This window comes from Aotus nancymaae, unplaced genomic scaffold (assembly GCF_030222135.1).
Source record: "Aotus nancymaae isolate 86718 unplaced genomic scaffold, 86718_ANA_hifiasm-v0.15.2.pri h1tg000006l, whole genome shotgun sequence".
Lineage (NCBI taxonomy): Eukaryota > Metazoa > Chordata > Mammalia > Primates > Aotidae > Aotus > Aotus nancymaae.
In genome coordinates, this window is record NW_026988417.1 from 69,949,960 (window position 1) to 69,968,019 (window position 18,060).

Genomic DNA, 18,060 nt, shown 5'->3' on the forward strand with positions numbered 1-18,060 from the left:
GAGACAGAGTCTCTCACTCTGTCACCGAACTGGAGTACAGTGGCGTGATCTTGGCTCACTACAACCTCCACCTCCGGGGTTCAAGTGATTCCCCTGCCTCAGCCTCCCGAGCAGCTGGGACTACAGGCACGCACCACCATGCCTGGCTTATTTTTGTATTTTAATAGAGATGGGTTTTTGCCATGTTGGCCAGTATGGTCTCTATCTCCTGACCTTGTGATCTGCCTGCCTCAGCCTCCCAAAGTGCTGGGATTACAGGCATGAGACACCATGCTCAGCCCACATAAACTCTTAAAATCTTTTGAAAATAGGTATACATGCACATAATTTTAAAAGGAAGATACAGAAACATAAAAGGAGAAAAGCAAGTCTCCATCTGCACTAATTGTTTTCAGCAGCAAATAACAGAAACCTGACACCTGACTTGTAGGGAAATGTATTCGTTCACTTACCAGAGATGAGAGATGGGGTTCAGAGTTAGTCAATTTAGCAGCTTCACAGTATTATCAAGAACACAGATTCTTTCTGTGTCTCTGCTCTCTACTGCCTGGGCTTCAGCCTAAGGCTAATTTATTTCATAGTTGTAAAATGGAAACAGCTGGGCTTCATCCTTCCTTATTTGTGTCCAACAGGAGAGACAAAAACTGACTTTCTGTGAATTTCTCCTTAGAGTGAGAAATCAAATTCTAGAAGCTTCCAGCAAACCTCTCCTCTGCTCTCCTCTCATTTCACTGGACAGAATTGGGTCACATATCTATCTGTTCTTTAACAAATCACTGTCAGGGGAAAGGAATCATACTTATAACAATCAGAGCCATTCCGGGATAAAAAGTCCATTTTCCAAATGCATTTGTGTAAAATGGTTGTGGTTGAGTCATTCACAATGTTCATCACCTTGACCCACACTGTCCCACGTGCTCCTTCACAAAGGCAAACACTATTCCCCATCTCCTGTGCTTCCTTCTGAAGATGCATGTTCATTTAGATGACTTTGTCTTTCTCTCACCTATTTACAGAAATGGTAGAGCAGCATACATGTTGTCTTACACATTGCCTTTTTTTCCCCATAGGACACTATTAGTAAATGTTTAATGAACAAATGCTAAATTCAGAAGCATATATTTTGTAAGCCAGATGGGTTTTATCCTAATTATGCATTTTCGTGTTTGCCTTTTGTACTCCTAGCTAAGCATTAAGGTTTTTTTGTTTGTTTGTTTGTTTGTTTTTTAAGTTCCAGCAATTTCAGTTTTGCTAAGGGGAAAATAAGGAAGAGTCTTTCTATGGACCAAGGCCAGAGCATTAACGGAGATCAGCAGACCCTAGGTGCCAATATAGTAGTGGTAGCAGACAGAAGAGAATCCTGGGGGTAGGTAAAATAATAAAACAACAACAACAGTGTCTCCTATGTACCAGATTGGGCTAAACATATATTCAGTGAGAACCAAGTTGGGTCTCCTTGGTCAGCTGTCTTTTCACAACTAAATTCTCCTTCAAATGCTAGACTTTATGATTTTTAGTGTTTTAACAATGGAGGTGATTCTCTCAGACTTTGTGAGTGGAACTCCAAGAGCTATATTAAGAAAGATAAGAGTGCTAAGGAGGCAACATAGCATGTTGATGAGAGATGTGGGTGGTGGAGTGCAGCAAACTTATGCTTGAATCCTAGCTCTACCACTTGTTAATATCACAGTGCTAATTAGACATTGGATAATGTGGATAATTTTGTTTTGTTTTTTGTAGAGTTGGGTCCTTGCTATGTTGTCCAGGCTGGTCTCAAATACCTGGCCTCAAGTCATCCTCCCGCCTGGACCTCCCAAAGTGGGTAATACTCTTATTGTCTCTGTGCTTCAGTCTCCTCATCATAAAATGGAGAAATACCAGAGGATTGTTGTGATGATTAAATGAGAGTTGCATACAAAATACTTTGCATGGCACCTGACACAGAATAAGCATTCAACAAATCCAAGCAAAAGTTTGATGGCATGTGATAACTTCTAAAGAAAGAGGTCCACTCTTACAGGTTTTGATATAACAAAAACAATATTGGTACAGCAATTTAAGATTTTTTATTGATTTATAAGTTGTATACAACAATGCATACCCATTTTAAGTGTACAGACAAATGAATTTTGACAAATTCATTCACTCATATAACCATCACTATAACCATAATACAGAACATGTTTATCACTCCAAAAGTCCTTCTTGTGCTCTTTTCAAGTCAGTACTCCTTATCTGACACCACAAGGCACCACTGTTTTGCTTTCTATAACTATGGTTTTGTGTTTTTAGAATTTCATGTAAGTTGAATCATACCATTTATAATTTGGGGGTCTGACTTCTTTCACTAGAATAATGTATTTGAGATTTAGCTACATTTTTTGGGTATGAAAATGTACTGATCTTACATATATTTTGATAAACTTATCTTTATTTTCATGGTTTATTTTATAGGAAAGTAGTGTTCAATTATGTAAATAAAGGTACCACAATTTGTTTATCCGTTAACCTGTTGTTGAACTCTTGGGTTGTTTCATTTTTTGGCTACTATGCATAAAGCTGCTATGAATATTTTTTGTGGACTCATTATTTCTGTGGTGTAATTCTTTTTTAGTGTAACTGTAGAGTCATATGGTAAATATATGTTTAACTATATAAGAAACTGCCGATCTGTTTTCCAAAGTGCTTGTACATTTTACGTTTCCACCAACTGCAATGGTTTGGATGTGGTTTGTCCCCACCGAAATGCATGTTGAGATTTTATTCCCAATGTGGTGGTGGTAGGAGGTAGCCTAGTGGAAGGCATTGGGTGATGGAGATGGATCCCTCATGAATAGAGTAATGCCCTCCTAAGAGGTGATGGAATTCTTGCTCTGAGAGAATGGATTAGTTCCCATGAGAGCAAGTTGTTAAAAATGAGTTTGGCTTCCTCGGTTTCTCTCTTTTATCCTCTCTCACAATGTGATCTTTGCACACACCCTCTCTTTCTGCTTCCCATCATGAGTAGAAGCAACATGAGGCCTTCACCAGATGCAGCTGCCCAATCTTGAATCTTCTAGCTACCACAATCATAAGCCAAGTAAACCTCTTTTTAAAGTAAATACTCAGCCTCAGGTATTCTATTATAGCAACACTAAACAAAGACAGCAACAAGGCATGAGAGTTCCAGTTCCACATCTTCCCATACAACTGGAATCATCAGTCTTTCTAATGTTCACCATTCTACTAGGAGGCATACAATTGTGCTTTAATTGCATTTCTCTGATGACTAATGATGTTGAGCACCATTTCATGCACATTTGGTCAAACATATATCTTCCTTTATTACGTGTATGTTCATATATTTTGACCATTACTATTTTTTGCAAATAGCACAGGTATTTTTCCCCAGTCTGTGGCTTACCTTTTTACATTCTTAATAGAAACTAAATTTTGCTTCTCTTTTGTGGAGCAAAAATTTGAATTTTGATAATGTCCAGTTGGTTAGTGCTTTCTGTGTCTCCTCTATGAAATTGTTGCCTAACCCACAGTCATGAAGACTTTTTCTTTGTTTTCTTCTAAACAAAGTTTTACTGCTTACATTTAGGTTTATGATCCATTGGATTCAATCTTGTGTATCAGTGAAATAAGATTTGAGGTTCTTTTTTTCTATATGGATATCCAATAGTCCCAGCATAACTAGTTGAAAAGACTATTCTTTCCCATAGAATTATCTTGGCACTTGTGCCAACAATCAATTGACCTATATGTGTCTATATGTAGACTTTCCATATGCTCTTCCATTGTACTATATGATTGTACATTGGCCAATTCCATCATGTCTTGATTATTGTAAATTTTTAGTTAAGTATTGAAATTGTATAGTGTAAGTTATCCACCTTTGGTCTTTTTCAAAATTGTCTTAGCTAGTGTAGATCTTTTGTGTTTTCATATACATTTTACAATCAGGTTGTTACTTTCTATTTTTAAAAAGGTTTGCTTGGATGTTCTCACTTATAAGTGGGAGTTGAACAATGAGAACACATGGACACAGGGAGGGGAACATCACACACCAGGGCCTATTGTGGGGTGGGGGACTAGGGGAAGGATAGCATTAGGAGAAATATCTAATGTAGATGACAGGTTGATGGGTGCAGCAACCATCATGGCATGCATATATCTATGTAACAAACCTGCGTGTTCTGCATGTGTATTCCAGAACTTAAAGTATAATAAAAAAAAATTTTTTTTTTAATATTGGAAAGGAAGAAGTAAAACTGTAAAAAAAAAAAAAGCGTGCTTGGATTTCAATTGGGATTATATTGAATCTGTAGATCGATTTGGGGAGAATTACATCTTAACAATATTGAGTCTTTCAATCTGTGATCATGTTATATTTCTTCATTACTTTAGGCTTTCTTTAATTTCTCTCAAAAGAGTTTTATAGGTTTTTAGAGTACTGATCTTACATATATTTTGATAAACATCTTTATTTTTTGATATTGTTGTACAATAATTCTTTATCTGGTTATTTCATTATCATAATGAACCTATGAGGTAAATATGAGCTTCATTTTATGAGTTAAAAAATGGGGCTCAAAGAGATAAAAAAGTTGGCTTAATATCATATGATTGGCGAATCTCATTTCTGGAAATGTGTCTTGTAGATATACTTTCACATGTTCAAAATGACTAGCACAAGGTTATTATTGCAGCATGGTTTATAATGATAAGAGATTGGAAAAACCTTGAGTTTATCAATAAGAGGTTATCAATGATACATCCTTAGAAACAGTAGGCAACTGTATAAAAGAATGAAGAAGATAACTATATATCTATATAAAAGGAACTACAAAATATATTAAGTAAAAAAGGGTACAGAATGTTATATGTAGTGTATTTTTCTTTTGTGTACAATATGGGGTAAGGTAGGAAATAAGGATACATATTTATATCTGCTGCAAGTTGCTTAGAAAAACTCTGGAAAGATACATGAGGCACTAATAAAGTATTACCTCTTGGGAGGCATGAGGACTGGACAGACGGTGAATAGGGTGGAAACTGCATTCTACACCATTTTATGTTTTTTTAAAAACTGTGTAAGTATATTACCTCTGAGACTGCTGATTTCCTCCTAGTGTCCATTCTTCATTTCTTCCTTTTACAAGTAGGACTTCCCCCCTGAGTTTTTGGAGGGCATATCCTAGCCTCCCCTGAAGCTAAATACATTCATGTGATTGAGTTTTTGCCAGTGGAATATGAACACAGGTGAATTATGTTATTTCTATGTTACTTCCTTCAATAGAAACTAGTATCTTCTACTTTCTTTTCTTCACCCTTTCCATGGGCTAGAATGTGGATATGGTGCTGGTGAGACTGTTTTGATCAGAGTAGATGAAGTAACAATCAGAAATAATCATCTAGGCTGGGTGCAGTGGCTGATATCTGCAATCCTAGCACTTTGGGAGGCTGAGGCAGGCGGATCACCTGAGGTCAGGAGTTCAAGACCAGTCTGGCCAACATGGTGAAACCCCATCTCTACTAAAAATACACAAAAATTATCCGGGCATAGTGGCTTGCACCTGTAGTCCCATCTATTTGGGAGCCTGGGACAGGAGAATCACTTGAACCTGGAAGGTGGAGGTTACAATGAGCTGAGATCGTGCCACTGCACTCCAGCCTGGGTGACAGAGCAAGACTGTCTCAAAAACAAAACAAAACCCATCTATTGTTCTTTAACCAATGATTCTTGGGATATTCCTATTATAACAGCTTAGCCTATACCCAAACAAATACATCAACTTAAAAATTTTGCATAGTCCATGAGGTTTGGCAGTGTAGGAACATGAACACAAGTGTCCCGACTCCCAAGCCCATGTTTTTCTCTGCTGATGAGTAGGGAGGCAGCCTTGCAATGGCTGGTTCATTATCTTTCTAAAGGGTGGAATGATGATGCATGAAGCATAATCTGCCAAAATTCATGATACCAACCAACCTACTGGCACTTCTGCTGATTCAGGTGGGACTAAATAAAACAGAAAGAAGTATGGTGAAATATAATGCTAATAACTTTTGAAATCTTAGCCTGGAAAGGGATAATTAGTGGCAAAGCAAATTGAACTTGGGAAAATTAATAAAATGAACATAATCCAATAGGTACATGAGATAGCAAGGAAATTATGACTGCAATATTATAAGTCAAGGAAGTTTTACCTCATTCAGAAGGAACAAGTCTACAGTAAGGGAGATGAGGGTGCAGAGTAACCCCTGCATCAGAGAGTTATTCAGCTGGTAGAAATGGACAATAGTAGAAAGGTAGATAGCAAATAGGATGAGACAAAAGGTGAGAAGGTGTAAGTGACATTGCTGTCAGAATATACAAGTGCGTATGATTCTCTTCTAATTCAGTGGCAGTATCTAGTATTCGGAGGGACTTCCACCACATAAATTTTCTAGGCTCATGAAAAAGAATAATAGCTGTCACCACAATGACTGGCCACAGGGAGAAAGGAATTATCTGAGAAGGAGTGATGCCAGAGCCAGGGGAACTGACCCAGCTCCAGGGCTGGCTGCCAGAGAGTGGCCAGCAGGACAAGTCATCTTACTCTAAGGTGCATGTCACTTCATAGGACGTACTTATTGCAATCAGATTTTTAAAGAGCATGCTTTAAAGAGTAGCACAGCCTATGAGAATGGAAATGTCCTTGCAGGCTTAATTTTTGTCTTTAAAAAGAATACCAAGACTTTTTTTTTAAATTTATTTTTTTGTTTTTCAAGTAATACTTGCCACAGGAGGAGGAACAAGAAAGGAGGGAGGCTACTGCTTGGTGCTGATGACATAATGCTATCAAATGGGAAAGAAAAGGTAAAACTTGAGTTTTAATTTATTTGTCTCCTCTCCCAAGGAGACTAATGTTTTAATGAAAAAAGGTATTATAAACATGATTTAAAGGCTCCTAAAATCCAACATGGTAAATAGGCAATCGATTGCTTTAAATAAGTTTCCAGGCATAAATGAATTATCCATGAAAGGTATTACATAAGTGATCATAAAGGTGATTAGTCACCTTCGGGAAGCCAGAGTAAAATAAGAAATGCCTACCTCTAATGATTTTTTAGTGGATTCCTTAGGATTTTCTGTATGTTTGTGTTATCTATGAATATAGCTTTACTTCTTCCTCTCAAATGTAGATGTGTTTTACAATGTTTTGTTGAACAGTTTTACATATCATGTTGCAGAAGAAGTTCAGGATCTGTTGTCAGTTAAACTGTCCAAAATTAAAGTGGCAATAGCTAACTTATCCCCTGTTTTGTGTGTGTGTGTTTGTGTGTGTTTAAAACTCCATCTTGGTCTATTGCCCAGGCTGGAGTGCAACAGCACAATCTTGGCTCACTGCAACCTCTGCCTCCCCATTCAAGTGATTCTCATGCTTCAGCCTCCCAAATAGCTGGAATTACAGGCACATACTACCAGGCCCAGCTAATTTTTGCATTTTTAGTAGAGATGGGGTTTCACCATATTGGCCAGCTGGTCTTGAACTTCTGACCTCAAGTGATCCGCCCACCTCGGCCTCCCAAAGTGCTGGGATTACAGGTATGAGCCACCGCACCCAGCCCTGTTTTTATTGTATCCCTTATAATTAATCATTTTTATGGTAGTCAGCGTGATCTGGTCTTGGGGTTCTTTGATCATAAACCACAGAAACAAAACCTAGATAACTTAAGCCAGAAAATAAAAAAATGATAGACCTCATAAACTGTAACAATTTGCCAAAAAGTAAAAAATAATTTATGGGCTACATAAACTGTAACAATTTGTATTGTCTTTGTGTCACTTGATTCAAGATTTAAATGTAACAGTATCTAATTGGCCAGGCTTAGATCACATACTTAGAGTGTATGTACTATGGTGATGAAAGGAAGGGTATGATGGAAAGTCTCTTCAGGAGCCTCTTATTAAAAATTAATATTTTGGGGCACGAGATCTTGCTATGTTGCCCAGGTTGGAGTGCAGTGGCTGTTCCCAGGCTCAGTCATAACACACTACAGCCTTAAACTCCTGGCTTCAAGTGATCCCGCCTCAGCCTCTTGAGTAGCTGGGACTACACCATGCCATCACAGCCGGCAAGGTTCTTTTTTTAAATTTTTTAATTTTTGAGATGGAGTCAGGCTTTGTAACCCAGGCTGAAGTGTAGTAGTGTGATCTCGGCTCACTGCAATTTCCACCTTGCAGGTTCAAGTGATTCTCCTGCCTTGGCCTCCTGAGTAGTTGGGATTACAGGCATGCGCCAGACATCCCACTAATTTTTGTACTTTTAGTAGAAATGGGGTTTCACCATGTTGGCCAGGCTGGTCTCAAACTCCTGACCTCAGGTGATCCGCCTACATTGGCCTTCCAAAGTGCTGGGATTATAGGCGTGAACCACCACGCCCAGCCTGGAACCTCTTTTTAAACAGGCATTTACTTTTTACTCAGTTGGAACATTCATTGGAAGAGCTCTCCAAATAAATTGGGGTTCAATTAAAAAGGGAATAGACCCTGCATTACTATCAATGTCAAATATTCACTATAAAATGCAAATTTTCTTTGCTTAAAGACTTCCTTGACTCTTCATTACCTTAGTATGGCAATAAAAATTACTCATTTCCTAGCCTTTACCCTTATCTCCAACTCAAAATTTATTGAATATACCAGACCATGTGATAGAAACTAATAGAGAAATAAGCACTCTTAACCTTGAGACATTCAGTCTAGTGACAGAGGCATGATCGTATGACCACTTCTTGATTGCTCAACGTGTCTAAAGCAGAGTTTACTGGCAATAGCTGGGGTGGCCATAAGTCCTTGTTTTTCTTATTGTCCTAGAATCATTACTATCAGCACAAACCCTCTTTTTCAGTCTCAAAAGTTTCTCAGTTTGGACATAAATTATAGGTCATTCTAATAATAATAATAATACAGTGTTTTCTCAGTTAACTCTCAAAACAATTCTGTGAAGGAATGAGATGTTACATTCCTATTAGATAATGTGAGTAGAGCTTAATAAAAAGACTATTTGCAAAGGTATGTGCAAAATGAAGGGAAACCATAGAGGTTTACTCTGGGTCACCCTAGGGAAGGATACTGGCTGCATCCTTTGGTTGAGGGATGCAGCCAGTCTGCCATGGTGCCATAGCAAAGCAGGGGATAAATAACGGTACTCCTTCCTCTTTGTTCCATCACTGTTGCTTCGCATTGCCTTAATTCAACTGGAAGCTAGAGGGAAAGAAAGTCCATTGAGTTAAGGCTCCAAAGGACAGAGAGCAGGATGGAGAGTGGATCTGCCTAACAGAACATGTCCTCCACCAGGACTCACTGTTACTACCTGTTTTACAATAGGAAAAAAAAAATGAGATGAAAAAAGTTTAACTTACTGAATATAACAAAGCTAAGAAGTGATCATCTGTAGCTGAAGTGCCAGGTTCTCCCCACTCTACCACTCTCTCTCTAAGGACTCTACATTCTAGCAATGCCAGAACACCCGCCCTCCCCATAGCTTCCTCACATCCCAAATGAGATGATGGAATATGTAACATTAAGTTTTGCTGATTAGAATAAACTAACCTACCCACCCAGGTAGGGCATTCATATTCTTATAATCTAAGCAGATGAGTTTACAGCATGCACATTCACAAAATAAATAAGTAAAAAATAAAAATTTAATAAATTCTACAGTCTGTTCTGGTCAATATAACACACAGTTCCTTTGCAATTGCCCTTACATCCAGTTGGCAGTGTGTGGCGCTCTCTTTTCCCAGGCCTCACCTGAGGCCTCTGGTCCATGGACAGTGCGGCTGCTGTCTGATCCCCCTTACGGAGAAAGAACAAAATGTCCACATATCAGAGCTGCAGAAGTATTTGTATTTGTCTTCTCCCTCTCTTTGCACAGCACCCATCTGTGTGTAATCTTATTATTATATATTTTTTGACACAGGGTCGTCTCACTCTGTCACCCAGGCTGGAGTGCAGTGGCGCAATCTTGGCTCACTGCAACCTTCGCCTCCCAGGTTCAAGCGATTCTCCCACCTCAGCCTCCATAGTAACTGCTGGGACTCAGGCAAGCGCCACCATGCCTGGCTAATTTTTGTTATTTTTTCTACAGACGAAGTTTCAACATGTTGGCCTGTCTCAGCCTCCCAAAGTGCTGGGATTACAGGCGTGAGCCACAGCGCCCGGCCCATCTATGTGAAATCTTAATTCAACACTTATTGAGCGCCTACTGTATGTTTGGCATAAAATTATGGTCCCTAACGTCAAAAGATTTGTAGTCTAGAAGGCAGAAATTGTCCAAAACTGAGGAGGATGGTGCTCTGCACGTCTGAGTCCGCCCACACACTGAACAAACAGGCTCTGTGTCGCCGCCCCTCACCCTTTTTTCACGGCCAGACTCTTTTCTGGCGGTTCCACGGCTGTCCTGCCAGTGGAATTCAGTCGGGGTGGCCGAGCCCCTGGCCCACCTACTGGAGCAACCCAGCATCAGTTCCACGGCAGCCCCACCGGAGACAACTCACCCTTAGGCCACGGCTGAGCGGGTGTAGGAGTCTTGAGGCCCACCTGAGGCGGGGCTAGCGGGATGGCGAGACTCAAGGACCCGGGGGGAATCAGGGTGTATGAAGATTCAGGTCAGACTCTGAGGCGCCCCAGTCTAAAGAGGCAGTTTGTCTTTTCCCTAATTCAGGAGGCCAGGCTGTCCCTGAGGGCGTCGTCCGGAGGGCAGGTCACAGCCCTTTGCCTACTCACCACACTTTCCCTGTGCTTCCACCTAGCTGATTCCCCATCCTGTCCATCACTGTCCTGTCACCTTGTTGCCGTGGGCCCCCTCTCCCGCCCACGAGGGGCCGCGGGGATCCATAGCTCATCTGGCACACCTTGTCCCCCGCCCGCACGCACTGGGACCCCGCCATTCCGCAGGCCACTCAGACATGCAGGAACACCCCAACATTCGCTGGAAAAAAATTCTTCCCCACGGCGGCGGAGTCCCCAGTCCCACACTACCAGAGTCGCACCCACTCGAGCCACCTGCCTGGCGCCGTCGCCGCGCCCTCCAGCCTCAGCCCTAGCGCGCACGCCTCGGGGTCGCCGGGTCTGTCGCCAGCCGAATGAAGTAGGCTGATCCCCCATGTGTGACCACTCCAGTGACACCCGGAGAACGCCTCGGTCCCCATGCTCTAGAGCAACCAATGGCTGCCTTAATTCTTCAGCGGAGGCGTTTTTTCTTCCTCCCAAGCAGGCGGCGGTTGGGTCGCCCGCAGGCAGCAGCGACTACTACGGCCACTTCCTCTCCAATGCGATCCCCTGTCGGGCCCCGCGCCACAGTGACAGCTTCCAGCTGCCTGTCCTTGAGTCTCTCTTCTCAGCGGGAGCGGTGGGCGACCGAGGTGCGGTCGGGCGGGCCCCCGCGTGGGAAGGAAAGACTTGTGGAAGGGCAACTCTTCCCTCGCGGGGGCGTGGGGGGCGCTTGGCCGCACCTCGCTCGCCCACTGCTCCGCCAGGCGGTCCGCAGCCCCCTCCAGGCCGGCTCCTCCGAGTGGGGCGTGGTAGACCCGGGTTAACTTTCCGCCCGGTGCTGTCTCTGCGACCCGTCTTCCCCTAGCCGCCCGTCGTTCTCCCGGCGGCCTCAGTAGCTGCCTGCTTGGCAAAGCGCGTGGCGGCCCCCGGGGCTGGGAGCTCGCGCCCAGGTTTTTACTCGGATTCCAGCACCTGCTGGAGCGGGGGGTGGCGGCCAGCGCCCAGGCTGGGGGCATCTCCTGGCCAGTGGAGAGGGTCTTATGGAGGCGGGAGAGCGAGACCTGAGGGCGGGCCCCGTGGAGCCAGGCTAGGAGCCCGCCCACCATCCTCCCGCCCACCACCGCGGCCCGGCGCGCAGGCTCACACCCCTTCCTGGGGAAGCGAATGGTCCCTTCCAGGCGGGTGGCCATGTTGCTCTAATAAAGCGGGAGGGGCGGCGGCGTGGGGGGGAGCAGATGCCGCTGGCTGAGAGCGGGACTTTGGCGAGCAGAGCGCAGCCGCGAGGGAGGCGCGAGGGAGGCGAGCCAGAGCCCGAGCGCTAGCAGCAGTCTGAGTCGGCGGAGAGCACCCGCGCGCAGCCGAAGCCGGTGCCGCAGCCGCGATGGCCGTGGCCGTGGGGAGACCGTCTGTGAGTGCCGGGGCCTCGCCTCCCTCGCCTGCTGGCGCCGGGTGGTCTGTTCTGGGGCTGGTGCGGTGGGGACCACAGGGGAGCAGGGCGGGGGCTCGGCCCCGCGGCGGCGGCGGCGACTGTGGGTGTGTGCATGAATTTGGGCGCGCGTCTGGGGTCGGGGGGAGGAACCCAGGGGCTCAGCTACGTGATGCCACAGTGAATCGCCTCGTAGCGCCCCGCTCTCTGGGGATGCGAAAGAAAAAGGACCCCTCTCCTCTGTTCCCTTTAAAAGGATTGTTTGAGGGGCGGCATGTCTCAGCCGCCTCCCTCTGCCCTCGCACTTCTTCCCTCGTGACAGCCAGAAGGGCGCGAGGTTCGGGGCTTTCCTCCCGACTCCCCCGCGCCGAAGGGCGCTCAGGGCATGGGAATTGCAAGCTGAAGCGCTGCGTGTGGCATGGCAGTAGAAGCGGGTCAGAGGGGTGGGATTTCCGTGGTGGCCTCCCCAGCGCATTGTGAGATCGCAGACAGCCTCGGGCATCCACCCGGGTGAGTGGGCCCTGCCCAGGATGTGGACAAAGCCCCGGATAACACACACAAAGTTTTCAAGAGGCTCCCTTGTGGTGTGGGTGGAAGGACTGAAATGTTCTGCGGCTGAAAGGCTGGGGGCGGCTGTCCGAGGAGGCGAGTACGCGAGGAAGAGGAAGGGCGGGCGGGTGCGTGGAGAATCGAGTGCCCCACAGTGGGAGGGAGGGGATACCCTTGCCCAGAGTGTGTGGGCCAGGGCGCCCCGCCTACTGGGGTACAAGATTCGGTCCGCGCCTCGGGGCCAGCCCGGAGGGTAGCCGGACTCCGAGGGTGCGGTTCAGTGGCCGCTCCGCATCCCTGTGTGAAAGGCGGAGGAAGGGGCGGCGGCGGCCTTTGCTTTTAATTGAAAGGAGCCGAGCTGGGTGGGAAAGGCGGAGTCCTGTTTTCCCTTTCCCCTTTTCTTCGTCGGTGTTCACAGTCCACTCTCGCCTTACTGGCTTTGGGGGAGCTTCGGGCGAGGTCCTTCCCCGTCTACCACCTCCTCTTTATTCCCTTTCTCTTCTTCCCTTTCCCACAACTGTGCAGCTGCAGGTGGTGGCTCGGGAGATTTTGTAGTTACAGAGGAAAGACTTACTGAGATACTGGAAGCTCCGAAACCCCAGAAATGCAAGGATGTGCTCTCAGGCTCTCGACTCTTCCCACTCTCCCCGACTAACTCCTCTCTAGATATGCGCCTTTTGCACCCTACCCCCTCGAGAGAAGTTCATGGGTCTCCTTGCTGATTCTAATTGGATTTGGTGGCTGGGCTTCCCGCGGTGCTTTCAAAGCCGTTTTTGGCAGTCAGAAAACACAGTGGTAGTATCGAATCTTAACTGTCTTTTTAGGCCTTTTCAACTCTACGATTTAATGACATGCTCTTTTAAGAATTCTGATCTCTTGCACATAAATTGTGCTCTTGATAATTAGTGATCACACGTAGATTATTGTTACTGAGGGAATTTGCATAGTCTCTGGGCTAGTCCTTTTATTTTTGGTGAGAAAATTGAAGTCTATAGAGGTCAAGTTTATCTGATTAAATTGTTCTCCCCCGTGCACCCCATTATGCTTGTTACCAAGGCATTGATTCAGACAACTAAAATAGTAATACCTGCTTTAGATACATTGACAAGCGTTTAGGAATGCAAATATTCTGTGGAGGGGGGGTGCCTTTTTCAGTAATATCTATTGTTGCTGGTGTATTCTTGAGGGATGGAGGAGGTGGAAAAAACAATCAGCTGCACATTTTCTACAAATTAGTTAATATATGTCAATTAAATGGAAACAATATGTGGAGTTAAGCTTTAGTTGTGTGGCTGTAATCATATCCAGCACCAAGTCGGCCAACCATATGTGAGCTTAATCCCACAGAATTCTTATGTTAGACCTCCCTCTTCAGATAATAGAGGAGTTTTTTTTTTTTAAGTTATGTGTACAGAGGGAGTGACTTCTTTCTGCGCACTCCCTGTTGTCACTAGAATTAAAATTAAATTACTTACAGTCCAGAGACAGAAGCCTTTTCTTTTGGAAACCGAACGTATGGGTGGTCAGGAATTGACTATAAATTTGAAAAGTCTACAGAAAATGTGTGATCACGTTTCACAGAGAACTGTTGAATCCTTTAACTTTGTTCATTGGGTTACTGTCTTAAGTGTGGTCTCTTAAGTGTGGTCTCTTTTAAAGCAGTTATGGCTTTAAAACAAAGTCAGTGAATGGGGAAGATGCTTCAGACACAGCTCCAGGGAATCTGCACTGCATCTTTAGTGTTCTCTGCCTCCCGCATTTCTTTACTTATTCTGTGATTTCCCCAAAAGAAAGGAAGGGTGCCCTGAGGGAAAAGAACCACTCCAAAGTTGATTTATGTGTGAATGGAGTTTCCCTAGTTACTCTTTTAATTAGATTTTTTTTAAAAAGTTGTTTAGGACAACAGGGGCATATCTCCTTTCCCTATAAACTAACTACCTCTCCCCTCCAGACTAAAGAAAACTGTAATCTGAATAACTTATCCGAAATTTTTGATATTCTTGAAATGGGAACATCTGAGTGTGATATCCCAGGTAAATATGACATTTTAGTGGGAAAAAAAAAATGCTTACATGTTAAATGCACTATTTTCTGTCTTATGAAATGGTTATATTCTGTTACAAACCATTCAGATGTCAAGGCTGAATTCAGATATGTTTCTTAAGTGGATTTGTTGTTGGCTGCAAAACAAAAGCTATGATTTAGTGTGATACTGTTTATTTCAGTTTTAATTTTGATCCCTAGCTTCTCCATTTCCCCACTGATGGTTTTTGGGCTTAGTCCTAAGGACCCTGAAGCACATCTGCTGTTTGCCTAGTATAACTGATGATTAGCAGGAACATTTTACCCCCAAGGGATGTGTCTGCATTTTGGATGAATTAGTATTTTTGCGTCCAAGTCCCGGGACAGCTATTATCTTTATTTTAAACAGAGCATGGCAATTTACTTTACTTGGGAATCAGGCTTTATGTAGCTGATCGACTGTCTTAAGCTGTGGTGGTCATCAGTTTATAGATTCTAGGAGCTGAAAGGAACTTTAGAGGTCGCTTGGGTTAGCCTGCTCCCCAGTGCAGAAATATTTCTTACTTTATCCCTAACAAAAAGTATGTGTTTAAACTTTTCTGGTGGTGCAGATTTCCCTATGATATTCTTCAGTAAATGCACTTAATTGCTCTTTTATCTGTTGAGCTGAAGGAAATGGAAAACCAAGTTTCCAGTTGCTCATTTAACACAATTTATTAAGCACCTGCTATGTGTCAGGTACCGTTCTAGGTGTTGGGGATATAGCAGTGGACAAGACATTTTCTTCTTACCTGGAGCTTTATTATTTGAGGGATTTGGTGTATTAAAGTGACCAACTTCAATGTAAATGTTTAAATCATTTGGGAGACAAGGAATTATATGCCTATTGCTGACTCAGCAAATGTGATTCAGGTGAAGGATCATATCTGTCTGGAAATAACTATAGATGATTCCCAAAGATGAGGTCCATTTTCAAGGGCAGGGAGTGTGGGAAGGGGAGGAGTACTGCCAATAAAATGTTATTTTCTCAAGTTATAAAATTGCCATTTTTGTGACTTGAAGATGTGGCCCCAGATGGATGTCTGTGGTTAGTGTGCCTGGAGAAGCATGAATGGAGCCAAGAAAGGTTCTGGGGAGGGGAAGGCACCTAAACAGTAAAGAGGTTGTCTTCTCAGGTTGGTTTTCAGAAATTAGAACTCTTTAGTCAGTGATATAAATTATACACACTGAGGCTCTATAAGCAATTATTAAGGAATGCAAGAAGTGTCTGAGGTACAATAATCTCTCCTTTTTAAATATTTTGAAAGCTGTAGATTAATTTTATCTTTTAAATTGTCTTCTTTAAAAATTATGTGTCTACATTACAGTGAAAAGTAAAGCCAAGGAATTGATTAAAAGAACAAAACTGCCTGTATCCCACAATCTTGATATAACAGCTCTTAGGTGGTTGGTCTATTTCATCACTTTTTTTGCGCAAACCCATCATGTATAAACTGCTACCTAGAAACCAAACTGTGTGCCTAAATGAGTCCTGTGTGACTATTTGAATACTGTTAGAATGAAGGAAATGGATGCTTAGTGTTTGGGCATGAGCCATCCTATGTCTGTGAAAGGAACAAATGATTGTAGGACTCTGCTGTTCCCTTGATTTGGATGGCCTACTTGATTGATTGCCAAAAGACCAAGTGTTTATAGTCTACCCAATGACGATGTCACACTGATCATGATCATCTTATTTAGACTGTAGAGCAGGCCACAGAGTTTCCTGTGCCTGTGTTTCTCTTTATAGGACTCTAAACTTGGTTGGGGTTAGATGCCGCTTTTGGATTTTATTGTTTTATTGGGATCCATCTTTCATAGTCTTAGCTAGACCTGTCTCAAATGGGGTCAGCAAAGCTGAACCATTATTTAAATGAAACCCAACAGATCGAAAGCTTCTTTCCTTTTTCCCAAGGAGATATACTTTACAATAAAATTGATACCCTCCCCCTTCCCCTTTTTAAATCTAGATTGACAGAAAGCTCCCAACTAAACAGTACTTCCCCTGACCCACTCATGCCTGCTGGCAGCCCATCAATGCAGCTACTGTTGAACATAAAAACAGTATTTGGGCTAAGGTGATACAGACTTCTAAAAGGAATTTGCTGGGCGATCTAAAATAAAATTCACATTGTCTGAGGCCTGGCCTGAGATAAAAATCAGGAGTCTGTTCCCTGATATGACAAAACCAAGGCACTAGAGCCACCTCTTTTTAGGATCAATGCCAGTGAATGTGAGCACGTCGCTCAAGGCAAATGGCACAGGAAGTCCATTTGTGTGGACACATTCTGCCCACCTGCTGGACTGTGACTGGGTGGGATGGAGTGTGAAACATTGAGAGAGGGGCAGGCTGTGGTGGAGAGGTAGGAAAGAAACCATATTCTAAAAGCAACATCTTTGGTATCTGACAAGTAGGAGCTTTGTTCTTGTCTGTATGTGATTTTTTTTTTGCATTTTTATTGTGCAAAAAGGAAATGAAAATATATATAGCATAACACTAAAATTTACCTGCTTGTTTTTGGTAGTTTTTGATAAGTAACATTCCTTTGGGGAGAACTGATTTTTTTTTCTTTTTTAGTATTTCTCTTACAGAAGTGGAAGCACAATAATAAGATAAGTTAGAAATTGAAAAACAATAACATCCTGAACAACCTAACACATCAGTACTCTTTCTTGGCTTTTCAACCCACTGTTTTACCAGACATTTCTTGTGTACCTTCTGTATACAGGTGCTGAAATTATGATGGTGACTACTTGAGTGCAGCCCTTGCTGCTCTCATGAAATATCTCTAAAGGCTGAGTAAGCAACAGGATTTAGCAAGGAAAGGAAGATGGGGAGGTGGCTGTGGAAGTGTTCCAAGCCCAGGGAACAGCATGTACCAAACTCTGGAAGTGAGGGGAGAGACTCTTAAAGAAATCCAATGTAGCTGGTACTTCAGCGTTAGGGTCGGGTAGGGAGAGTGGACAGACAAGAGGCTGAGGGTGTGGGAAGAGACTAAATTGTGTGCTGCATTCTTATAGGCATGCATTTTCTGTGTAGCTCTTTAAATGGTTTATATTCCATCCACCCTTTGCCCGCAACTTAAGATATCTCAGATCCTTGAAGTTGATTGAAGGAAGACAAGGAAAATCTGCAGGAAAAACTAATTCTTTAGGATTCAGTAGGAGACATGAGAAAAGATCAGGGGAGTTGATTCCTTTCATGCCCAAATTGAGCTCTTAAAGAATAGAGGAAACGAAGACTGATGGAGGACACAGATAAGGAGGGTCCAGTGAC

The 18,060-nt window shown here is 43.3% G+C and overlaps 1 protein-coding gene across 3 annotated transcripts in view; it reads left to right on the plus strand.

Annotated features, from left to right (window-relative positions):
- Window positions 1–1,205: 1,205 nt before the first annotated feature.
- SEPTIN11 (septin 11) overlaps window positions 1,206–18,060 on the plus strand; it is a 98,951-nt gene continuing 82,096 nt past the window's right edge. The window contains exons 1-3 of one of the 3 annotated variants that reach the window (XM_064368154.1): window positions 1,206–1,366; window positions 1,741–1,818; window positions 6,757–6,844. In XM_064368154.1, coding sequence (XP_064224224.1) covers window positions 1,281–1,366; window positions 1,741–1,818; window positions 6,757–6,844 — 252 coding nt within the window. In that variant the 5' untranslated portion in view covers window positions 1,206–1,280. Of the gene's footprint in view, window positions 1,367–1,740; window positions 1,819–6,756; window positions 6,845–11,976; window positions 12,156–18,060 lie in introns of those variants that run through there. The other 2 variants (XM_012446924.2, XM_012446919.2) reach the window with 2 other exon arrangements.